Genomic DNA, 26,811 nt, shown 5'->3' on the forward strand with positions numbered 1-26,811 from the left:
CTCTCTGGGAAACCCGTTCCATTGTTTCACCACCCTCATCGTGAAAATTTTTTTCCTTATATCTAGTCTGAATCTACCCTCTTTTAGTTTAAAACCATTACGCCTTGTCCTATCGCAACAGGCCCTACTAAAAAGTCTGTCCCCATCTGTCTTATAAGCCCTGTTTAAGTACTGAAAGGCTGCAATAAGATCTCCCTGGAGCCTTCTCTTCTCCAGGCTGAACAACCCCAGCTCTCTCAGCCTTTCCTCATAGCAGAGGTGCTCCATCCCTCTCATCGTTTTTGTGGCCTCCTCTGGACCCGCTCCAACAGGTCCATGTCCTTCCTGTGCTGAGGGCCCCAGAGCTGGACGCAGCACTCCAGGTGGGGTCTCACCAGAGCAGAGGAGAGGGGCAGAATCACCTCCCTCGACCTGCTGGCCATGCTTCTTTTGATGCAGCCCAGCATACCGTTGGCTTTCTGGGCTGTGACAGCACATTGCCAGCTCATGTCCAGCTTTTCGTCTATCAGTACCCCCAAGTCCTTCTCCCCAGGGCTGCTGTCAATCCCTTCATCACCCAGCCTGTATTGATACTGGGGATTGCCCCAACGCAGGTGCAGGACCTTGCACTTGTCCTTGTTGAACCTCCTGAGGTTCACACAGGCCCATTTCTCCAGCTTGTCCAGGTCCCTCTGGATGCCATCCCATCCCTCAGGTGTGTCAACTGCACTACTCAGCTTGGCGTCATCTGCAAAGTGGCTGAGGGTGCACTCGATCCCACTGTCTGTGTCATTCATGAAGATATTGAACAGTACTGGTCCCAGTACGGACCCCTGAGGGACACCACTCGTCACTCTTCTCCATCTGGACATTGAGCCATTGGCCACTACCCTCTGGATGTGACCATCCAGCCAATTCCTTATCCACCGAACAGTCCACCCATCAAATCCATATCCTTCCAACTTAGAGAGAAGAATATTGTGGCAGACCGTGTCAAAGGCCTTACAGATGTCCAGATACAAGACATCCGTGGCTCTTCCTTTGTCCACTGATGAGGTCACTCCATCATAGAAGGCCACTAGGTTGGTCAGGCATGACTTGCCCTGGGTGAAACTGTGCCGGCTGTCTTGAATCACTCTCTGTCCTCCATGTGCCTTAGCATAGGTTCTAGGAGGACCTGTTCCATGATCTTCCCAGGCACAGAGGTGAGGCTGACAGGTCGGTAGTTCCCAGGGTCCTCCTTTTTACCCTTTTTAAAGATGGGTGCAATATTTCCCTTTTTCCAGTCCCCAGGGACTTCACCTGACTGCCATGACTTTTCAAATATCACGGAGAGTGGCTTGGCAACTACATCAGCCAATTCCCTCAAGACTCTGCGATGCATCTCATTGGGACCCATAGACTTCTGTATGTTCAGGTTCCTCAGGTGGTCACGAACCTGATATTCTCTTGCAGTGGGAGGAGAGCCCCCCTGATCCCTGTCAAATAGCCCACTGACTCAGGAGGTGTGAGGAGAGGGGTTGCCAGTGAAGACTGAGGCAAAGAAGTTGTTGAGTACCTCAGTCTTCTCATTGACTGTTGTTACCAGCTTGCCGCTTCTGCTCATCAGAGGGGGTACGTTTTCTTTAACTTTCCTTTTCTGGTTGGCATACCTGTAGAAGCCCTTCTTATTATTCTTTGCATCCCTCGCCAGGTTCAGCTCCAGCTGAGCCTTGGCCTTCCTGATCCCATCCTTACACAGCCAGGCAGTGTCCCTGTACTCTTCCCAAGATACCAGTCCCTTCTTCCACTGCCTGTGCATTCTCTTCTTGCCCTTTAGTTTGACCAACAGGTCATGGCTCAGCCATGCCGACCTCTTCCCTTCCTTGCCTGATTTCCTGCACCTGGGGATTGAGAGCTCTTGTGCCCTATGGAAAGTGTCTTTGAAGATCTGCCAGCTCTGTTCTGCTCCCTTGTCCCTGAGGGCCATTTCCCAGGGGGTCCTGATGCATGCAGCCACAGAATTGCAAAAATCAGCTTAGGAAAAACAGTTACAGGAAATACATTTGGTTTTCAAGCCAGAGTTGGCACCATTACAAACTGAGAAAATTAAAGATTCTGAGTTTTAAGACATTCAATGAATGAGTTGCTACTAACATCTTCTGGAGTGCAGGCAGGTTAAGATTTTAAGAAGTTGACATAGGCAGGTATGGATTTACTAAGAGCTGTGGAAGATTTTTCCCCTCTCTCCCCCTTAGCATCAGCCACTGCAAAGTAAAGCAATGCACACAGCCTGTGTTCTCCCATCTTCTGTTTAAACATGAGATGGCATCTGCCCTGCCCCAATACACACACAGCCCTCTGGCAAAACCCCTACATGCCACTTCTGCATTAGTGTATATTCTGGAAGAGCTTTCAAAAAAAAAAAAAAAAAAACCAAAAAACCAAAAAACCACACCCCACAACCTAAAAAACCCGCAGTTTTCATATAAAGTTTCCAGCTTTGCCTCATAGCATAAAAAGTCTTGCTTCAATCATACACACCTCAAGGTATAGGACATTAATAAAAGGCAAGCCTGCTGAACGGCTGTTTTTTTAATAGGAAAGAAGCAATTGCATCATGCAACACAGGAGCTGGCAAGCTACAGACTCCTGATTTTAGCCTTCAAACTCAGCAAAAATATCCACCCAGCTGCTCTTCAGAGAGATTTCTGGGATCCCCAGAAGCTTTATAGTTTTCACTCTCAGGTTGTGTTCCAGCAGTTCCATTTTCATACACAGTTTTCTTTGGCAAACTCTATTACCACATTACCACAAACTCCCACTTGAAGTCTGAAACGTATAGACTTTTCTTCCATGTACCATTAATTGTAAACATAAGTGCTCTCAATTTAGATTTATCATATGAAGTTTCCTGCAGAGTGTCCATTTTTAAAGTCCCTCAATAACTAACGTCAGCAAATTGCAACAGAGATTCTGCCAAGGGTGAGCTTCAGGGCACTCCTAGGTGTTGACAGAAAAGTCTGAAGTTTTGAAATACTTCTTTTAGTTTTGGTGTTGTAGGATAGGAAAATGGACAAAGTACAACAAACAGTGAAGTCTCAAAAAGCTTGAAGAGCCTAGAAATGAGAGCAGTGTTGCCTGTGCCTCTAAAGCCAAGTTCAGAGGGATGGAGGAAGGCAGAGAAGTAGGGAAGATTCCTTCTGATAGTTTCTTTAAAAACACATCCCACATCTAAAGCCCAAAGGGGTGCACAGTTAGCTTCTCAATATATATGCCTTCTGGCAAAACGGCTTTTTAGCATAGGGTGAAATCCCTGAAGATGTCATGGATGTGCCCAGATCAGCTTAACTTCCTTCCTGAGTTAGGTAAAACCAGCTAGCCATCTGCTGCGCTTTCTTGCAAGGCCAGGATAGAGTTCAGAGTTAAAATTAAGCCCAACAGCAATGACTAGCATCTCCCTTGACCTTCATCCTCCAACACAACCCACTTGGTATTGCTGCCTATGGGCCAGCAAATGCTAATAACCACCTTAGTACATGAAAAGTCATGGAATTAGAGCAAGGAAATCCCAAACCATGTTAGCATAACAAGAGGCCAGGAAAAGGCCGGAACAGCTGAGAACAACTGAGTAGAAGTTAATCTAAAGAAAATATTTTTGTTGCATGAAAATCCAGCAAGGCTTAAGAACTGTATATAGTGCTCCAAGAACCAAAGAGCATGGATATTCTTATGCGACATGAGGGAAGTTGACAAAGGATAGCTCAGGGTTATGTGCTGCGTTTGAAGTTTCTGTGCCTTTTACACTTACAATACTTCAGACCTCTTCAGATTTGAAGCAACAGAACAATTTGGAATTTTTTTTTTTATTAAAGTGTATAAAGTGAACTTCTCTTACTTCATAGAGGAATTATAAACCAAGTGCAATAATATGTACTTATGTAAATAACCTACTAGTAACACATTCTTCAGAGACCACTCGTTAAGACGACCTCTTACCATTTGTTTTTATAAACTCTTTAAATGATTATGGCAATATACTTTTATTTTGCATTTCAGAATAACTACACTACTAAAGCTTTTAAGATTCCACATTTCTGAAGAGGAGTAGGGACTGGAACACAGATACATGCAGGAAAAGGCAACTTCAGAGCTTTCCTACATTTTCCAGTTAGTACTTTCCTAACACAGAATGCACCTGTAAAGCAGGCAGCATAAAATGCAGAGTGATATATAAGCCCAATAAATAAGCACCCACCAGCATAGTCTATTGCCTGAGACCTCATTTTGAAGTTAAAAAAATGAAATAAATCCAACATTTGCACATTGGTCTCTTTTGGCTGTCTGTTCCCTTTCCCCTCCTAGATTAGCGTACATTTTTAAGCCAGCAGAAGCCAGTTGGTGTACTTAAAATCTACACATACAGCTCATTTGGTTGCGTAAGTATTTGAGAAACATGTAAAACAACTGCAGCCCATGACGTAGCTATAAATCTGAAAAACAGCTGCAGCCTTATCCCTGTCCCCTCCAGCCTTAGAGAGCCTGGTTCTGGCCCGACCCATGAGAGACACGCTCCCCTCGTGCTCCCCTGCCAGCTCAGGTAAGACGAGTGCAAGGAGCAGCCACAGCGTTCCTCACGCAGAAGCGGGGCACTGGGTTCCACCTCCACGTGAGCCAAGCAGCAGCTGTTTCAAGCCAGGCATAGAAAACTTCCAAGCATCTAGGCTATGCTCTGATCCAAGCAACTGACAAACTTCTTGAAAACTGGCCAGGACTGGTAAAATCTGGGTACTTGGCAACTCTGCGAATAGAGCCGCTTTACAGGGAATTCCAGCGGCTGCCTGATGCTGCATTACAGGTTTGGCTGATCCTACCGACAAGCAGGAGTGGAACAGGCAGCTCACAGGCTATCCGAACACGTGTACAGGGGCCCGTCAGAAGATGACTTGCTTTCTTCTGAGGTGACAGCCCTACTAACAGATGATGAAATGCAATAGTTTATTAAGAACAGCCATCCTAACAGCTTGTGTGAAAAAGCAAGTATAAAACATAAGATGCAAGCTGGCTCCTAGAAGAAATTGCAGACTCATTGCTTTCCCTTTGAACTCTAGCTATCATCTGAAGGAAGTCCTGTGCATGTAAGATGCAAAACCTGTTGGGATGTTTCTCAGTGCTCAAAGAACTTTATATGAAATAGGGAGTTTGTTCTTTAAATAAGTGGAATTTGTTTGTTTTATTATATAGGATTTGAACCTGAAAAAAACTTCAGGAAAGTTTTGGAGAGACAAAAGCTTTTACACCCAAACCTCCCAAGGAAATAAACGTTACAAGAATTTTTGGAATAAGAACCAGATTTCAGCCATCTGTTGGCTAGAGATAAAGCACAGGTGAAGATCATTGTGGTTTTCCTTATTTTGCTCATGCTCTGAAACCTAGACATTATTGTGACCATCTGGACCATCATAAATTAAACACCATGATAAAAGTAAATTAAAAATATATTTTCTGTCAGGGATCATATCAGGTCACTGGAACACCAGTGAACTCCAGTCCTGGAGAGATGACAATCCTCAGGCACTAGACCTTTCTTGTAGCTCCTACCCTGGAACAATTTTCAAAAGACAGTATGCTAGTATGCTTTTCTACTTAAGTGTTTAGGCAATTTTAAGAGACGACACAGATCTGTACAAAAGGAACATCTTCTACAGCATGGTCTTAGACTGAGGACCCCCAACACATGCACAAGAAAATAATGTAGAGATGGCCTGAATTTAAAAGGTCCTACACGATTTATAGCAATTTGTAGTCAACAAAAGGAGGATAATACAATTCTTCCATTTCATAGGCACTGGGCTTACCTGACTTGTCCAATTTTGGAGATGGTCTGTCTAAACCATTTTCTATGGTTTTCTCCCTCAACTAGAACAGTATAACAACTGTAGTAAGTGTATTCTTCCAATAGCTTCCTTTACGATAAATATTGTTACGTACAAGGAAAGACTCTCTCTCAAAGGTAATTAAAACCTGATTTAGTTTTTGAACAGTGATATCCTTTATGCCACTTGCCCCACCTCCTTGTACAATAAGATCCGAAAGAAAAAAAAATTGATACTATGTACATGATAAATATAAACGATTTGGGGTTGGAATATGCTCCAAAATTTATTATCAGTTCAGCCTCCAATACATGAAAATTCTGGTTCAAATTAAAATATATAATTTCTACTAACTGCTATTGACAAAAGGTGTGTGAAAGAGTCCTTAAAAGAGTGCATTTGTGGAGGTTTCTAAAGCTTTTTTGTACCATTGTCAGACTCATTTTATGAAACAACAGCTGATTCAATTGCAGTTAAAAAAATTACAGAGACCTATTGTTTCATTTAATAGCCATAAGCATTTAATTCCAGTTCAGTACCTTGCAGAAACACGCAGCGATGGACTGGCACACAGACTAAATAACTTTACGACAAGGAAGTGCTGCCATTTATACATTGTGAATCCTTTCCAAAATTCTCCCTCCAACACTCCCCTTCAATAACAGCAGCAGCTTCTTTAAATAACAGCCCATTTGAACACTTGCTCTTGTGGAAAGTGCAGTACATGAATGAATCCTATCCCCTCCTGAAAAGGCTCTCTTTGAAAACACTTTTTTGTTAGTTTAAGTGGGTTTAAATGATCAAGTTCCAAATTGGAAAGCGCTATGTTGTTGTTTAAGGAAGCCGGACCAAAAAAAAAAAAAAAAAAAAAAAAGAAAACAACCAACAACTATCTGGCAGAATAAGAGTAGAATGGCAGAGTCAGATTTCCAGATAGGTTCTCTTACAAGTGTGCTTGGCAATGGTCTGTGCTGCGTAAGTGGGAGCAACAATGGGGCTGTGTCAACTTATGCCAAAGGTGGATTTGCTCCACGGCCTTAAAATTGATTTATTGTTTATAGAAAGAACTGAGTCAGAGGCAGGGTGGTGGTGTGGAAAGTCAGACAAGTCTTAAAAAACTCATTTCATTACTCTGACAATATTTTTAAATACTTTTTTTAAGAGGTACTGCTGGAGAGTTAAACTGCCTGATGAAAATCTGTAAATATTACCTCTAGGAAATTTACTGGTACCTAGACCTCATTAATTTAAGCATCTCTATTTTATTGCATGTGGGCAAGCCACAAAGAAAAGGACTTATAGGACAGAGGCATAAGAGGACATAGGTGAAATTTAGGTGGTTATGTCCAAAACTGAGCCAGAACTGGAGCACATTGTAGCAGGACTCAGTGGAATGATTTATACAGTACGCAACAAGACAAATAGAGAAAATCCTGGGTTCTGGTCTCTGTTCCTCTCAGTTCAAGCATTTTATATTAAGAAGCCATTTGATTATAAAACAAAAACTGAGAAGCACCCCTTTAAGCATGAAATATTAGAGTCCTCTCCATCTTCTGTTTAAAATAATGTACTATATTACTATGCTTCAAATAAAGGTCTGGGCAGTACCGAGAATTTTGTTTACAGGGTTATTAACAAAAAGAATGAAAAAGAAAAGATCTTAAAAGAAACATGTCACACCTTAAAGGAACAGACAATGACAGACCTAACAAACCTGTACTGCAACATGTAATTTTTTCTCCTTTTTCGCTTTCAAGCACATTCCAAAGTCTTTAATCACATTACGCACGTTGTTATATAATTGAATCCATCATGTTCTTCTAGTCGGTCACCTTCAGCCTAATTATGTAAACAAATGCATCAATATATACTCAGAGGGATCAATAGACCACTCATACAAAGAGCTGCCTTCCCACATGGCACTGCAGACCACTTTCTAAAATGTAACCAGTGAAATCTGAGCACGATGGTGGCCAGTTGTCCCCAAAAGACCTCTCCAGACCGCGTGTTCCCAGCATGAGAGTCTCTCACGTTACAGGTGAGGTAGCTGATGAACTAGTCCCATGCTTCTGCAAGACACGAACAGACCTCAATGCTGGGCTGCAGCAGGGTCTATGCCTCTAAGCAGAGCTTCTGAGATACGGCAAACCCGCTGTGTTAGGCACCCAGAATCACCGTGCAGGAATGAAGCCCTGGCATCACACTGAAAACACAGGAGAAACAAGCCTACCTATGCAGAAATGATGGCTGTACTTCATTTTGCACACACTATAAAAAGACTCTGAAGTGGGAAAAATGCAAACAAGATGCTGCCCATTATTAATAAGCCACACTGGAGAACATTCTGGGTCATGGTACTCCTTGGTAGCTATGTCTCTCCAGATCAGTGTCATTGTTTCTACACCTGTCAGTCTCTATCTTTCAAAACTGAGACAGCAATAACCTGAGCAGGCCTGCTAAGTTTCCCAAAGCACTGGAAACAAAATGAGAGTTGACACACTGTATTTCTGTACCACAGCAATACTATTTTTCTTTGTTCTCTCCCAAGCTTTCTTTTAAACCACTACACAGAAATAACTAAAAAAGTAAATGACAATTAAATGAACGTATGGAACAAGCAGAACCAGAGATCTTCATACCATTAATTCACATTTGATCTTAAAAGAAGTACTTGTATCTGCATTATCAGTAACAGCATCATTAATATAAATATATGGTCATCAACTTCTTTGTATTTGCAAATAAAGAGAAAAAAGGGGAATTTTGTAGTGTATCCCTGTAAAGCTGAAAATCACTGCACTAGATCCCTACAGTTACAACAATCCTATTTCTTAGAGTTAAGAGCCTTGTACGTACCCATTGACAATTTCCTAGAAAAATTCATAGTACCAAATTATACGTGAAACTTGCAAACTAGGTGTTACCCTGGATACAGTGCAGCTTAAGAATCTAGCTCTGAAGTTATGTTGACTGTAGAAACATGAGATGCTAAATAGCTGTAATTCAGAAGATTCAATGGAAGTCATGCTTTGATTATGTTCAAAAGAAAAACACGTGTATGCAACTCTTTAAAATTAAAAACATATTAAAGTGTGGAGAAAACCCACTTGAAGAAATTACAGGACTTTGACTTCTGCAGTAAGAAGTTGCAGGTCATTATGAGTCACTGCCATCATTCAGTTTCCTCAGATGCAGAACAGAAATGGAGCAGATGTAGGAAACTCAAACAGACCAAGCAAGAAGCAGAGCGTGACTCAATAAATGTAACCCAGAGGTAATTCATTAGAACTTACTCTTTGGTACAAACTGCTTTGCACTGCCTCTCCCAAGCCTAGAAACTGTTTTCCTTTCCACTCCTATCCATCCAGAATTTTATGAAGGCTTTGGTTCTGTCATGGGATGCCTATTTCTCATTTATCCATTTAATCATCTTTCTATGCCATAAAGAAAGCTTAAGGATAGCTTACTCTTGGTTGTAGTTTTCTTATTGGAATCTTTTATCTTCCACAATTCAGAATGTTCACAGGAGAAGAATAGGAAGAATCAAAGAAGAAAATGCTATGTATGAAATATATTGAGACTGCCAAAAGAATCTCGTTCACACAAAACTGTGATTGCCAAACTTCAACCAAAACAAGGGACAGTTGCACAAATCACTATCATCTGCAAGATTTTAAAACCCAGTCATCATAGTTTCAGTTCAAACCAACCCACCAGAAAGAAAATTTGTCTTAATTTCTATGTCATTAAACTAATGTCCATGGGAAAAAATAGCCCCAAAGATTAATGCCTTTTGGAGTGTGCAGTGTGCCACGAAATTCCTGAGTCCCAAAATACCCTGCCCTAAAATGGCCCCAATCTACCCAGCAATCCAGCTTCAAGTTTCCTCAATGGGTCTGTGATTCTGAAATGGCATTTTAAATGTAGAATTACAAATAGAGACTACCAGAAAGGAGCTTTCCAGAATGTATTGTGCTTCAGATGAAAAAGAAAACTTCACTTTCAGGATGGTCTCTGATTCTTAATTCATGTAAGTGGCATACACATCCAAGTCTGTTTTTGTCCCGCCCTTGTGCTCAAATCACAAGTTTAATTTGGACTTACGCAGTTTTGCCCTCACTATCTTGTTTCGTGGCACTGGCTCCCTTTTTACCCAGCAATGAAGCCACTTTCTCAGGATCGCCATTCTCCACTGCCTGCAGCAGCCGATCATCATTCTTATTCCACTCGTTGGTCTGCAGTAAAAGAAAAAGAAGGGAGAAATATTATTAGTACCAGCACTGTGTCCAGGCTCTCCTGAACGATCCTGAATGCGTCTATCACCATTGAAAGCTGAAACACAAGCCCAACCCAAAGAAATGGCACAGAGAAAGCTGCATAAAAGTAATTCACAAGCTGTGCAGCACAAGTTCCCAAGGACTTAATGGCTCAAGCCAGGGCCTAAGCGATCACTGGAGATGACCTCTAACATGGAAACTCTGCAGAAGAATAGTGCAGGAAAAAATCCATTTGTTCTTACTGTATTTGAAAAAGTTCTCCTTCATTTGTCTAGTTCTGGTTTCTATTTTGGAGTTGCAGTGGCCCCATCGGACCTTCATCACATACATCATGTGGATAAGCAATGAGGTGCCTCAGCTAATTCACACCCCACCCTAATAACACAGGCCAGCCAAAACTTTCCATATTTAAGGCTTTTCCCAGATCATACTTTGCAGAGAGTAACAGGTTAAGAGACTGCCCTTTGCAGACTGTAACTAGCTTTACTGAGCTTTTATCCCCCACATTTGTCTTTAAAACAAAAAAATCAACCACACAGATAGATGGCACATCCCTAGTGCTGCTGCAAGAAAAGATGACCAGCCTACGTTTAAATCTTTCCAAACTTTAGCCATTAAGTCTTTTTGCTCCTTCTCATCAGCTGAATCAGGGAAAGGACACTACTTCCTAACGTGATGATTCTCCCCCCCCCCGTGAACTCTCAGGACATGGCCTATTTCCTCTAGCAGACCTCCAAGCTGGATTTAGCAAGATACTAAGAAAAGAGAGGACAGTTGACCTTCTGTATCCCATGTAATCACAGCAAAACAAGGTCTGGAAAAGGACTGAAAGTTGCATCCGCGCCTTCTAGCCTGGACGGATAACAGGGTTCAGCCTTCAGGAAGAGCAATCTGGTGCAATTAAAAGCTGCATTTGGATTAGTGTTAGCACCCTGCTACACTCAGGGGAGTTATCTTCAACAGACTATGCCTTTCTCTTTGACATCAGTCAGCTCATCTCCAGCATGACTGCCTATTCATTAGCACTCAATTTCTACACAACTTTTGGAATGACTAAATTCATATTAATATGCTCCTTGAGAAATACTCAACTTAAAAAAAACCACTTTGTCCTGATGCTCTACACAGATTTTTTTGCCCCTAGCTGAACAAAAAATTCAATGCTTCTCTGTCTGGACTTGTGAGGAAAAGTGTAGAAGGTGCACACTGACATGAACTCCACAGGCTGTGCACACCCTGAAAACCAGAACAGGAGAAAAGTGTTCCAGGTTACTAGTTATTTAAAAATCAAATCAAGAAAACGTTAGGGAGAGTGCAGTCTGAGCAGGAGAGCAGACAGGAGTTGAAAGAATCCTACCTGGAACCAGGAGTACGAATGGCAGCTCTGTCAAAGGAGGTGGCATGCAGAAGACAGAGCAATTGCAGTCTGTTATGGCACTGGTATGACTGGTGTGTAAATGCACATCAAGCAGGTTCTATTCTTTATTCTTATAGGACTGGAATAAACCTCTGTAGACTCTAGTGCATTAACTACATCACCAAAAAAAATTGTTTCCCCTAGCAATATTTAGACTCCACGACAATGAGCGGCCAGCCAAGCAGCAGGCTCCACCTAAAATGAAACTCATTGCGTGTTCTGCTTTTGGGGAATTTTATGCTTTAAAGGGACCCTATTATTAAAAGCAGATGTTAAAAAATGTATCTTACTTGCAAATAAAATCCTTTAAAGTTAACACTGTTTGTTTGACAACATATTATGCCTCTTGTTTTGGAGCTTGTCCTGTTTCTGTGTTTTTTATTATTCAGTCATAGAAGATATTTAAATATAGGGTATTTGATGAATCACCCTTACCCACAAATCACCAAGATGACTGTAAAGCATTGGTAGCACCTAACTCCTGCACCTTTTTTTTTTTTTTTAATCTTGGAAAAGAAAGAAGGAGATGGCAGGTAACATGATAATCTAAACACACCCCGCACACACCCACACGTCTAACCCAATACTAATCCGTACTTCGAAAAAGAAATACAACACCTAATTTAAGATTTTCTCACGACCTGAAATAACCAGTTTACTTCTGAGACATGAAACAGAATAAGCTACAGGAAAATGTTAAGACTAAGGCCTGCTGAAAATCCTTGGCAGAACAGCTTTCAGAAGAGCATTCAGCTTTTTAGTACAAAAACGGCCACATCTTCAAGAAGCAGTTTCATTAATATTCCTTCAATATTCAGCTATTAAATTGAAACATTATTGACATGTAATCCATTATCCAGTATTCTGGTGTAAGCAAGCAAGCACACTAATGCCAACTCCCAAATTTAAGAAATAACTAAGAGCCAATTTCCCCTTTGAGAAGCTGCTGTGACAACTATATCCCTGTCCATAATTACACTTTCATTAACATCCCAGACCCAAGGCAATGTAACACAGCTGGGTCCCAATTACCCCTCAGTATTTATCTAGTGTGGAAGCTGCACCTAGGACATGTATAGATATTGAATGAGGAGGCCTGGAGTGTTCTGAAAGTGATTCTGATGTTGCAGAACGATGCCCTGTTCTGCCTAACAGTAAAACATTTTAACACATATGGTGTTAGTCTCTTACAAGAACAGAGACTTTAATTCATCTTTACTGCAGTTTTCAACCATACCCTTTTTGGTAACAAAAAATATACACTCATGCACACACAAACACAATTAAGATGTAACAATGCCTCATTTAAACAATGGCTTCCTACTTATCTGTATAGCTAAACACATTTCCTCATATTTAAGAACTAAACAGAACCGAACTTGGACAAACCATTAAGTAATGCAGTCTCTCACAGGGACTCTGAAAACACTCAGTTCTATCAGATTCATCTCACTGTCAGGGAAAGGCTATCAGTCTACACTTCCTTATTTTTCACAAAACGCTGGTAATTCTTTTTCCTGCTTAGAGGAAAGTGGTAGAGGCTGAAGGCTAGGATAGGACGATCTGTACTTGATAGTCATTTTAGACCCCTGTTTTCAGTTCTATATCTAATTAATATCTCTTCCTCTAAGTACTGTGATTCAGAGGTGTTAAAGGAATGAATAATTTCAGAGACTGCCACATACCTAATCCGCTTACATTAGTTCTTCCAATTGCATGTTTTCAGACTTCCTGACTGATGTTATAACATCTTTAAACACTACTGTATCAGCAATTTTATTTTGCTCCTGGAAAACTGATACACACAGTTTCATTCCATCACTGTGCAGCAGAGTTATGCTCATTTACAAACTAAAATAGCTGTGTTCTATGCAAGATGCTTAAAAGTCATCATGTTGTATTGCCCATATAAAAGTTATGCATCTTTTCATTAAAGCAATAAAGATGCCATACTAGGGCATCAATAAATGTGTCATTATTGTAGATTAAATGTCAATTTTATATTCAAGCTCTCTCAAAATTATACACATTTAACTATAATGCAAGTTATATAAATCTATTTACAGACCTAATTTTATTTTCAAAATGAAATTAGGTATAAATCTGTCCACACAGAAGAAACAACTATGCAGGCATCAACTGTTGCTCAAGTATTCCTCTGATAGGATTGAACTGTTTTTTTCTTCCCCACTGTGTTCAAAACAGCAGCATTGTACAAAGCATTCCAGGAGTTAAAGGTACAGCTAATAAAATAAATGGCATGCAATGGACTCTCAAAAACATCCATTTGAATAGGGAATTGTAGCCCTACAACCCATTCTCTTCAGGAAAAAAAAACCTAGAAGGAAAGAGAATGTATATGACACCCAGAAAGACACTCACTGTACCCAGGACTTGGCAAGCAAGTAGGAGGCATTTAAATCAGTAGGGCTCTCACAGTGCCTCCTGTATTCAAAAACTGCACAGCCACTGCTGCCCAGAGCAGAGCAGAAAATACCGATCTCTGAACAGAGGCAACGACTGTTGTATTACATAAAATTTCTGGATCTCTTGTAATGTTAGCCTGGTTTTGACCCCACAAGTCACACTTATCATCAAGGATCCACCAAAGACTTGGGAGGTAACTTCTGTTGGGATGATGTAAACCACAGGTACTCCCAGCTATGGCTAATATTGTTCAGTGTAAAAGCCACCTTGAACTGCCATTTACCATGCAGCACCAGCACTTGTTTCTCCTGGAAAACTTGCACATGAGAGATGCTCTTTTCTGCCAAGAGTACTGGAAGGACTGAGGTGGCCAGCACAACCGGAGGCCTTAACTTCAAAAACCCGCTGCATCAAGCTTCCTCCACCGCAACCCCACAAACCATGCCACTCCACTTATCTAGGCAGCCCAAACATTTCTGTAAGGCCCTTTCTTCAGCTGCCCCAGTGCCACATCCTGGCTTCTCTATCACAAGGCTCCTCAGTGCTCACCCCTTGCTTTTGTCTACACTCACTGACACAACTTTCACATTTCATCCAAGTGGCATGGCACTATCCACCAAGTAGCCCTTGGGAAGTTTCAGTCCTTTTGCTATCACTCTTTCAGGTAGTATAAAGGAATGTTTCCTCTTGCGTCAGAGATGCCTAAACATGTATCATTCTAAGCAAACCCATGTAGGGCACATCAAACTGAAGGTTAACACAGAGTAGCAGCATGGTCTTCAGGAAAATCTCTGTAGTATAGCACCAGACCACCAAAACCATCAGACTTGAGCAGCTATGCAGGTACTTTGCATGGGCAATAAAGCTAAGGTTTTTTGGTTTTTGCGTGTTTTGTAGTAAGGGTGTTGCAAATATGCAAGTTAGCCAACTGAGGAGTACAGCATGACACACGGTGCTATACATGTAGCACGCAAATAAAAAACCCCGAGTAGCTCCGTGTAAAGGTAAACACATGCGTGTAACGAATTGGGAAGAATCTGATCCTGGAAAAGACTGCACATGTGGGGTTTCTTTATCTCCACCCACCCCCCCTCCTTCTGTAGGCCACACGCCAAACAGTTATCAACAGCCTTCCTTCAAACAATTAACATTCTGCAACAACAATGGTTTGTGAACACATGCAAAACTCAGCTGGTGAAACACACATTTCAGCTTCATATAACAGAATCAGTGCTCCACTCGGTACTTCTTCAGGTTTGGGGTGATATTATTTTGGTAGAGGGGAGGGTTGGTTTGTTTGGTTTTTGTTTGTTTTTTGGTTTTTTTTGGTTTTTTTAAACATATGTATACTGTTCCATTTAGGTAGTGATAATGGGCATTACGTACGAAGAGACAAAGTAAAACTGATCAAAGCTCAAGAAGTGCAAGTTTTTGGATAAAATAAGAAATTTTCAGTCATGAGTAAAACTACTCAATGTTTTCCTATTAACAGCAGTATAATTATGCAGGGGATCAGATAATTCATCTTCCCTAATAAACCCTAACTGCAACAATCACCTGCCATGCTGAAGCAAGGAAACTAAATACAACACAGTGACAGCTGACGGGATGGTAAGCCAACATCCAAACATCAGACAGCTTAGCAGAGCTGGGTTGAAATTTCTGACTGAAATTCAACATCCCTCTCAAGCATGCTCTTTAGTCTTAATTTTCATTTTTCAGATAGGAAACTGTGCTGTATGGCCTCACTCAGAAGCATCACTCTGGTAACAGTTAAGTGTTTTCCATATTTAAACATTTAGGAACCTGAGAAAGAAGTTGCCAGGAAAGAGCTAGCCATGCTTGGGATGGAAAGCCACTCCTGCCCAGGGCAGTGTCTGGTCAAGGTTAATGGAGTGAGGCAGAGGGGAGGAGAGAACTGATGACTTGATTTACACCATCAGTTTATGATTAGTGATTAAAAAGGGCACAATACTCAAGCCAAATGCAGAGTGCTCACAACACCTTCAATGATTGCCATCAAGATAGGATGAACTCTCAAAACTGCAGCTCCATCAGCCACAGACCCACACTTGGGCAGTGGTTACTGACAGTAATTGTACCGACAGTTGTCGACTGTGTGTCTCCCCCAAGTTTCCTCTATGCACAGGTTATTTCCTCTGCAAACCTAGAGATAATTCTATGGTTGCAAGATACTAATAAAGTAGTTACCATACTCCTGGGGCTGAAATTGCCCAGTAAAAATCCTTCATCATTGGAATCACACACAGTGTGTTGACAGGTTGACAGATTGCTTTGAGTCTGAAAAGAAACCTTCATATCAAAGCCTATTTTTTATAGTTAAAGCTTGCACTACCTATTTTACGCATTGTTTTCTCTGTGACAAAGTGAACATTTTCCTTTCCAGAAGAGAGGCTCAAGAATTTAAAGAATGTGTTTAAAATAGGTACCCATTCTTTTTTCATCACCGCCACATCAGGATATTAAGCCTCCTCGGTTGCCTTTGTGATTACCAGTAAATGTCATGCAAGAAATAACAACATATAACAAGAGGTGACAGTTCTACTTAGCACTTGTACACAGTGTTTTCCATGTGCAGAGACCTGAGTAAATACTAACTGGACAACAACTTTTGTTTCTTTATCTTTGGCATGCAGCCTACAGGAGATGATTTAAGTGACCTTGCATTGTTGCAAACCTACTGGAGACAGAGTTATGCTATCTCCACTGAAATCAGAACTGCAGGGAAGCTGAGTAGCAAATTGAAATTCCTGATAATTTCAAACTCAGCAACTCACTGTCTGGAAAGGAAAGGAATACTTAAAGACTGGCGTCACAAACAATTGCATGGCAAAGACACTGAACACCACTGCATCACAAGGTCATCCACGAAAGTCCACATGTGCTGGACTTCCCAAGAGAGTCTTAAAAACAAGAACAATCCTATTGTAGGGAATGCATTCACTAGACAAAACATCCACCAACGTTAAAACAACAGATGATGGCTTTTCTCAAAAGAATGGCGTATCTGAAAACATTATAACCTAGGAATCAGTGGTATGTGGGTAAGTACACTACACCTTTCCCTGCCCTCCATCCCCAATTTAGAGACTGTATTTGCCAGTAGCAAACTTGTGTGGTGGGATTGCAAATCTCCCTTGCAGAGGGGCAGGATGTTGCTGAGCTTATTAGCAACAGCTTATCCAAGTCTGCAGCAGCAGCTCCCAGGACATTCAGAGCTTAGCAGATGCCAGAGCTTAGCAGATGCCAGAAGCTGCTGCCTCCCAGGCCCCTTTCAATTGCTGTGGCTCCAGCTCTTTCCTGTACCTTTCGAAGTCTGCCCATGGTCCATATATAGCACCAGTGGCATTGCAAGCTGACCTCTGTTGCACCGCACTCCACTGAGGCAGCACCCTGAAGGCCATACCGAAAAATGCTATGTTCATTAACTTCACCACAAGTAAGGTCTTGACCTCTAATTAAGTTTTCAAAAAAGCAAAGCGTGACAATGGCTTTGAAAGCAATTCATAGTGATATTATCTAAATGGCACTAATTGCTACAACAGAAATAGTCTTGTCCAGCTTCACTTGGCCATCCATGTTCCTTATTTTAGGTGACTGATGGCTAATAATATTAATTATATTTACATAAGAAGACAAAACATTTGCAGCTCACAGAGCTTACGCTTTTCTTTAAAGGTGGATATAGCAGCAGCAATGCAAGTTACTAGTGAACATTTTACAACCAGAAGTGTTAATCCTTTGTCCTCCTCTTGCTTCTTGAGCTACTGTGCCTACTTGGGGTAACTGTCCACGCAAAGTGCATGAGGTCTGTTTGACACTGAAGACTGTATTTGTGTTAGACCATGAATTCCATTTGAACTGGAGATAAAAAGCACCATGGGAAAGGCAGGAAGCAGTTGGAGTGAATGAACAAGGAATGGTAACAAAAGACTAACGGTAGATTGTCAGTAAACCTTGATAATTACCCATTCATTGGGTAGCTTCTGTAGATAAAGAAGTGATTATTATCCAAGCAAACCATTTTTTCATGCTGAACCTGAGAATAATGCAACTGAACAGCAAGTCACTCAGCAGGGCACTTCTATCAGCCAGTGAGGCTGCCCAGAAACTTCCCTGGCAAAAGGAGACTATAAGCGGTGAAATGAAAGGGTCTTTCACCAGCAGAGAAGGGGAAAGATGACCTGACTGAAATGGTCATCTGAGACAGCAAGTGGCGGGGGGGAGGGGGGAGCTGTAGAAAAAAGTTAGTGTGGTCTTTGCTTAAATAATGACTGGAATTTGCAGCAGGCTGTGAGCCATGCTCCAAGAACACTCAAGAGGGAAATGAAAATGGAAAGAAATGTATTTAAGAGTTTGCTGTTTTGCTGAGATATTTGTGTTTCTTGTTAGTAAGTTTCTTGTTGGTTTTTTTTTTTTTTTTTTTTTTTTTTACAATCCTGTGCTTGGTTTCACAAGTTCAGTTAAGCTTTAAATGCAGAGTAGCCATAAGGTCAGCATAGGGAATTTGCAGAGTTAATAAAGCATACATAAGCAGCCTCTTCGTAACCCAACTGTAAGATTTCATTTCTGTAAGAGCAAGAAAGTGAAAAGGCTGAGCCCAGAAGTCTGCAAGGGAGGCCAAGAGAGCATGACACAGTCCACCCAGACCAAGGAATACAGCTGGCCGGCATCTAGTGAGCTTAGAGGCACAGGGTGGAGTTCTGTGTGGGTTGGGAGGCACACAGCCCGCACATGCTGCTGCTCATTTCCCTTTCTAGTAAAGGCAACAATGTATTTTTCCTTCAGATACTACTTTTAAGCCTTTTAACAAGATAAAAGAAATCAATCTTTGCATTTCAGGAACAGTGAGATTTCCTGTTAACATCACATCTAGGTACATCAGGGCTTCTATTTTCTTTTAAGCAATTACTGATGTTTTCACGTAACCAATTTCATTCTGGTGGAGATACAGGAAAAGTGATGAGCAAAAAGCTTACAACATGTGAGGCATTAGAACAAAATAAGAAAAACTACATCTGAACCATTAGTAACATACAGCCAGAGCATTGGCAATAAGTCCAGCTACTGCCCATTGTTTATCACCTCACATAGCACCGATACAGCAACTAGAGATTTATCTCTACTTTCAAATAGCAAAGGATGTAGCAGTAAGCACACCACATGCAACTGATCATTCTCTGTAAGACAGAAGAAAGTAAAGCCAAGAACTAATTGTGTATATTGGTATAATGAAACAATGTTTATCTTAACACAGGCAAAAAACACAAGGGACTTTTTAAAAATAAAAAAGCTAAATCAATCCTGTTTGAAGTGACCATCTTGCATTCTTCTGCCTCTTCTCACAGTTCTAAAGGTTTGAGCTACAATGAACTCAGATGACCGTTCTCATCTTGAAATCACTCAGTAGACGTTACTAAAACTAAAATACATCTAGTGGACTGCTGTTTACTGCTGGACACATGGTAGCTCTTTCCTTCAAAAAAATCCATGGCGTGGCAAAACACAGACTTAAAAAAAAACCCCACACTTCTCAAGTGGTTATCCAAGGACCACCAAGAATCCTCATGTTTTCCTTACACTTAAAAATAAAAATATATAAACAAGAAACTGATCATGAGCATGAGATGCATGGAAAAGACTGCTTTCTAACCAAGTTTTAAGACTGAAGAACTACTGAATCAACATATTTTAGCTATGTATCAAGGTCAAATAGCAACTCACATAAGGTCTTTCAAGTTTTCAGGATTTCTGCTGCGCCACTGCTTCACAGTAAGTTGGGAAAAAGAGAAATAATGAGATTTAAAGTGAAATTGGCTGGACAACCTAATCTCACCTTTTATCTGCTCAGTATATTTCAGTGGTAAGCAGGCTGTAAGATACAGGGACAATGCCAACTATGCAAGCAAAGTTTGTTTATTCAGCTATTGTGTTGACTATCTTGCATTCCTCAACACTGCGTTAGACACAATGGTCTGTGAAGATCAGAGTGTGCCTAAAGACCAGGGCATACATCTGAACTTTCTGGTTAGAGACAGTGACAGGAATAGCCTGTTGGCTTTTAACCTTCAGTGCCATACACATACCACTGCCTTAGTGGATTGTTTTTAAATTCAGCACCACTTACTTCTTGGTATGAGCACCTGAGCTGACTACATCCACCTAGATTTTTAGTAACACCCTCCAGTTTCTGTTGACTAGTAAATTTAGTCAGAGAACACAGGTACTGGACAGATCTTCTTGCTTCCAGATGGGCAAATGGACATCCATCGTGCTGGAACCCACTCAACTGCAACATTACTTCACTTACCAGCATTGGCACTTTAGACCCATGACTCCATCCATCCTTCCTCTTGCCTACTGCTAAACCTCTCCAAACATTGCTTATCTTGCCACTTCTGCATAGTAAGCTGGTTTTCATTAAGTTTAGAGTTGCTGCCCTTTTTTCCTCCCCATTATTCTGCAAAGGGGAACCGAGACACAAAGGCTAATTATGAAGTCTGCAGACAAGAAAAAAAATTCAACACCAAGCAGAACTGTACACAGTCCAGAATTACATTAATTGATCAGTACTACTACTGCCGTAAGATGTATTCATAAGGTACCAGCCATCATGGAACCTTATTTTTGTATTACAAATGTCTGCATGATATCACAGCTCACAATGAAAGCTGCTTCCTTTTTTTTTTTTTCTCTACTAGCAAGACTAAAGTAGATTACTTGACAAAGCTCCACCATCTTAATATTCTCCACAAGCGCCAGAAAACCTCTTAGATGGTTGTTTTTAAAACCACATTATTTTTGTACCTACTAAATGCCATTGTAGGAAGCAATACAATTTCAAAATCTGTAACAAAATAGGTATTAAAATCTCAAAACTATTCAAAGTAGAAAAACAGTCTATTTATAGTTGAATTTGTCATTCTTGTAAAGGACATATCCACTGTTACAGGGTTATAGCCTTCTATTCTGAAACCCATGATAAAGCCAAACAAAACACAGTGCATACATAGAGACAAATCCCTATTCCAAGAAATTATTTTGTTTGGAGTCTTCAAGAGCTCAACTCAATCTCCAAAAGTACTTCACGACTACAAAAGAAGGCAAAAAAGTTTCACTATCTGTCTGATCTTCATGGGGTCACTGAGAGATGTTTGTGCCATGGATTGACCTCTAGATGTAATATTTGTCAGTCTCCAAAATCAAATATTAAAGCAGCAGGCTAAGCTTAGCTGCTTTTACTTCCATGGGTGCAAGGAAGGACAATCCAAGAGTCATTGGGAAGTTATACCTAAGATTCATTCCCAGTTGGACTTAAGAAATTAGGAAAGCAAGCAATTGTTTTGTATGAAAATAAAATCCACTTCAGCAGCCAGAGAAGAGCACGTGAAACTTCACACCACCACGTCTTCCCATGTTGTTTATCCTCCACATCACATGCACTGAGAATCAGACAAGTCTTTTATGTGTCAGACTCTGTATGTGGAACAACAGCTGCCCACACGTGGCAGGCCTTAAGTAAAAGGAGAGAAAGAGCAAGCAGGCACTCACACCGGTTCCTTCCCTTAGGCCTCATCTGCAGAAGGAGCTCCATTTCTCTACAGGGATGAATAATAACACACACAGCCCTTACACAGATTTTCTGTTCAGCAGGCACGGGTGGCCTCACCTGTCATCTGATCAGGGCCACAGCTGGCACATCATCCCCCAGGCAGCCTGTGGAAGTCAGTTTCACCCCAAGCTAGTGCTGGATTTTAACTCTTGCCTGTTTGAACAGTGATTGAGCTATCTGCTGCCTGGCACAACCACCCCACCTTAGTAGTAATGGATCAGGCTACACATAAATAACCTTCCCATTCCCATCTGAATAGTCTTATCCACATGTGATTTACTAGAGCGCTAAGTGCTATCGCTACAGTGTTCTTGCTAATTTGGATATCCTGTACCTCACCAAACGTGCTAGGGTTATTCACACAAGATGACAGAAGTCACAGACTTTTTTTTTTTTTTTTAATTAAAGATTCACTTAGCTCCTATTAATTACTTCTAGGTTGGATTATATTTGCATGCCACAATCATCAAATTACTCTTCTCTTATCAGAGATAACTGCTGCCAACAGTTTGTCTGTTGTAGTCTTGATCCCCCTCTGTGAGGAATACTGTTGCTGCTACATTGAGAAACCCTGCTTCAGGTTGCCTAGCTTATATTCTGATTTCTTCACAAGATCCACACACATTTTCTATAATAAGAGAGCTCAGCAGCTCAATAACCTTGAGATTTTTGTCTTCCCAGTACAAAGCCACTGCAAATTAAAAATCTACAATGAAAAGATGCACAAAGCATAAAATCCTGAAGGGCAGTAGAGTGCCCAGAGCCTCTTTGGAGACAGAGCACACAACCCCATGTAAAGTTAGTGGGCCTGCTGTGCTACCAGTCCCTTTTCTATCATCAAAAACATCCCTCTTACAGCCCTAACCTTTTTGTCAGGGTCCATGGAGGGGCTGACATGAGAAAGAAATGCCTAGTAAACATACAAATCTTATAAAATGGTTCCCTAAAGCCACCCTACCCCTTTGATGCTTACAAGTAGAGTAACCTGACAAATATCCCTAGTCACACTCCCCATCACGTCCTGTTTACTCGACATACATTTCGAAGATTGAGACTGCACACCAAGGCTATGCTGGGTTCTGTGGAGTGCATCTAATGCAACAACTATGAATGAATAATTGCTGAATTCAGACTGTTCCCAGGAGCAAATGGCCAGTCAGCAGCGAGGTAATTCTCATCCTTTTCAAAACATGCTTTTCAACAATTTATGTGAAAGGGTGGAGTGAGAGAGGGAGATCAAGGATTTGTAACAGGTTTTAAGTCTTCAAGGGAGAACAGATAACACCTAAGAGCTTTGTGAGTCATAACAAAAATGCAAAGAATGTGTGTTTGTTGGTTTTGGTTTTTTTTTTAGGAATCCACGTCACATATCTTTGGGGTTCCCTTCCATCTCGTGAGATAGGAAACCCAAAATAACATACAAACATCTTTTTTGCATCCTGTAACAGCATCTTTAATAGATTCAGTTAATAACTGCAAAGTATTCTATAAATAATAAGCTGAAAATGGGGTAGTTTTCATTGCCAGAGACAGCAGGTTTCCAAATTTTATGGGTTAAAAACGTCAATAAATTTAATAGTCTTTTGAAGATGCTAGCATAATCCTTCCAAAGCTGAAGAGAACAGATGACTCAACCATATGGCCAAGTTCCACTAAAATTCTGTCTTGTAATCATAAAATATGATGCAATGTAGTTTGGTCCCAGGAGAACGAAAGGTGTTAGACATATATGACGTACACAAGCATTCCCTGGATCCATCTGGCTGGCTGTTTTAAAAAGGTACTACACAAATAAGCAGGGTTTTTTAGAAGTCTCCAAGATAAATACTCTTATGCATTCTCTTGGAAAAGAAATGGGTATTGCTCTGAAAATCTACATTAATGCATCAAGCATTACTGTTACAAACACTGCTCAGCTAAACAGGTATAATGAACTACTTACTTATTAGACCTTTCTTCAGCATTGCAGCTTGAAACAACTTTGCCTTTATAAACTTTGAAAGCAATACGTGGTTTATTACTACTTCACACTTAATTAACATGAAAATACTAGAAAAAAGAATTTAAAGGACTATTTGCAAATCAAAAGAAGCTTCCCTTTTAAAAATATCTAGGGAAGAGAAAAGAATGCACATCAACTAAGAATACACATACACTAAGTGGCAAAGAATATTATTTTCTGCATTTTGTAAAGGTTGAATGAAAAAAAAAACTGCTGAGAAGGAAATTGGAGCCATCAACTGTAACAATTCCTTAATTACACAAATATGCACAAGAGAAGTCATCAATACCTCAGTTATGCAAATATTTCACATAATCACTTGGAATTAATGGTAACCATTCAGTACATTGTTATTGCTCTGGTCCTCATTATATTCAGGGTACCATTTAAGAAGGTGTGCACAGATGCCTTAACTAAGCATGTAATGTCTAACAGTTCTATAAAAAACCTCAATTTTTTATTGTAGGTACTTTAAATCCACCCACAGCTCGAGTCAGGCTACCAGAAAAATAGACTGATTCCAAGAAGAAAAGTAAGGAAAAATGACAAGCAGAAATAGTTTCATTTCTCATAGTGACAAAACTAGCAAGGGGAAATTACAGGGGACTGACTGAGATGCAATTACTCCAAAGCCTTTCTAAAACCACCATGTTACAATGCCTCCCTATGTAATAACACCTTGCTCTGCAACAGACAGGGCCCTGGAAGCCACTAAAAGAGCATACACTGAGTATCCTTTTCCATAAGACCGTGCACACTTAACCACATCAACATAAAAGTTTAGAGAAGTGGCAGAAACCAAGAAGCCAAGTGACTACACAAGTGAGCCAGGAAAAGCGTCCATGTTGCCCGACTCCCAGTTCAATCCCTATGAAATCAAAGTGTTAGGAATCATCAGGTAAGGCATAAAGAAGAAAACAGAATAACAATGGACTGTATGTACACCAACTGTACATTCAAGCTGTTCACCAATGTGCAGTATTAGGCTCTTTCTCTAAAATGGCATTAGAGCTGGAAAAGTTTCAGGAGTGCAAAGATGACCCAAAACAGCATCTCTATGAAGAATTAATAGGCTAGGGTGCCTCAGCCTCAAAACAAGAGGGAAGTTAAGGGGGATACAAAGTCATTAAAAACCAGTAACATGGGCAAGGTGGATGGGGATCAACTGTTCAGTGTCTTTTCCAGCACAGTGAGGGACCGTCACACGAAAGAGAAACCAGGTGAAAATCAAATAAAAGAAAGTCAATAGTAGACTTGTGGAACTCTTTCAAAGTATGTTGCAGACACAATAAGTTTACGTGGGTTCAAGGAGGGGCTGATCATATATTAGGTAGAAAGATTCACTACAGATTTGGAAGAGAGATTCATTCAAACCACAGGGAATGAATATCCACATTCAGGAAACTGTCTGAGCTGAAAATAGTCACCAGCTAGGAAAGTATTATGGAAAAGTGTCATACACACTTACTCAGTGCTTGCTCTTCCCTAGATATGCACTGACAGGCACTACTGGAAACAAATAACTAGCGACCCTCAATCTGACCCAGTAATCACTGCTCTGTTCTTAAGAGAAATCAGTTCAGCCCTGTTGCTTTTTGCACCACAGCTCCTATTCCCTCTCCTGCTCTGCAGAACAAAAATCAGTGACATACTGGTGTCCAGTCAGCCTGATGGGCACCAGGACCAGGTCACAGCAGAAACACTGCCCTAAAGAAGCAGCTAATCACACAGGATGACACTGCTTTTCTTCAGTAGTGAGATGGAAAGTAGAAAGAAAAAACCGCATTGCAACAACTCATCTGTGCTTCACCTCACTAACAAGCATATTCCTAAGAAAGGAACCACTGTGCCCAAGCAACCTGTACGCTATAAGTCCCTAGCGATCTCTTAGCTCCTTCTCAAGTATCCAAAGATAATTAAGAAAAGCAAGGCAGTAATCTTGAATTCAACAGGCCAGCTCAACATTTTTTAGATGACTGCAGAACAAAAATGGTTTAAAGCCACCAGATTTGGCTATGCTGCCTTAACCACTGAGGCAGAAAGCTGAAACGCTTTTGATTGTATGCTCTTCTCATACCCCAGCCACCGATTCCTATAATCTTCTGGCAAGAGCTTTTAATGATAACTTGAGTCAAGGGTTGAAGTCTAAACCGAGGGCAGGCTACAGCCACACTAATTCAGGGTTTGAATAAAAACCTAAGGGTGGATAAAACAGCCATTACGACAGAGGCTGAGGACATATCTTTACTATGAAAGGACAAAACTTCAGTGGACTATCATCTCTTACATTAAGTATATTTTATGCCATGCACATGCCACTATAGAAATATCGAACTATTTGCTCTCAAGTGCTTGGCCTGCATGTTAGCAGAGAAATATTTTTTTAAATTGTTGAAGTATCGATTACCATGTATCAGTTTTGTTCTGTCCTTCTAAAAAAACTTCACTACATTAAAAAAAAAAAAAATCAAGGACTTCTATTTGGAAAACTCCCCATAGTATTTCACAACAGCCCTGCAATTACTTCTGAGAAATAAGATTTTAAAGATTTTGGCCTGGTATGTCGTGAGAATGGGAAGAGACTGACAAAGCTAAGACAGTGAAATCAACCTCCTGTTACTTTTCCAGAAAAGGTTACAGTGAAGATACTGCTATTGGCAAAATATGCTAGTAATATTACTGTGGTGACTACAGAAATTACAGTGAAGTGTGAACAGACAAGTCCTCCATAATCTCACCACAGAACATTGCTATTCGCTTGAGAAAAAAACCCAAAGTGCTCTGCAGCATCTCCAAAGAACTCTACAAGGCTGAATGATTATGCACTGGAAAGTGTTTCCTTAGGAGTGAGGAAAATTTTGGCACGCACTCTGCGACGTCACTATAAATTAAACCTCTGTGCTGCAGCTGTCCAAGGCTTTGTACTCAGTCCCTGACACAACACGTTGCCTCAGGCTGCTTGCTGAACGCCTGCCCAGCCACTGAACTGGTTTTACTGTGTTCCCCTTGGTAAAACTGGGCTGCTACACTCACTACAGGCTGGCCACCTCCAATGCCACTTTCTTTTAGCCCAAATGCAGTCCACGGCACAAGACATCAAACATTGGGCCAAGGCTTCACGACTGCTGGAAGGTTACCTGCAGCCTCCATGATGTGTTAAGAGCAGCTGGGAGTCTTTTACGCACTAGCTTTTCACACTGGAAATTAAAACAAAGAATCAA

The 26,811-nt window shown here is 40.9% G+C and overlaps 1 protein-coding gene across 4 annotated transcripts in view; it reads right to left on the reverse strand.

Moving 5' to 3' along the window:
• Positions 1 to 26,811, reverse strand: part of RAI14 (retinoic acid induced 14) — an 87,989-nt gene that overhangs the window by 26,639 nt on the left and 34,539 nt on the right. For all 4 annotated transcript variants that reach the window (XM_087773279.1, XM_087773278.1, XM_087773277.1 and 1 more), the window contains exon 3: positions 9,939 to 10,069. In XM_087773279.1, coding sequence (XP_087629405.1) covers positions 9,939 to 10,069 — 131 coding nt within the window. The remainder of the gene's footprint in view (positions 1 to 9,938; positions 10,070 to 26,811) is intronic.

This window comes from Nipponia nippon, unplaced genomic scaffold, assembly GCF_047370975.1.
Source record: "Nipponia nippon isolate SJK-2023a ecotype South Korea unplaced genomic scaffold, ASM4737097v1 scaffold_39, whole genome shotgun sequence".
Lineage (NCBI taxonomy): Eukaryota > Metazoa > Chordata > Aves > Pelecaniformes > Threskiornithidae > Nipponia > Nipponia nippon.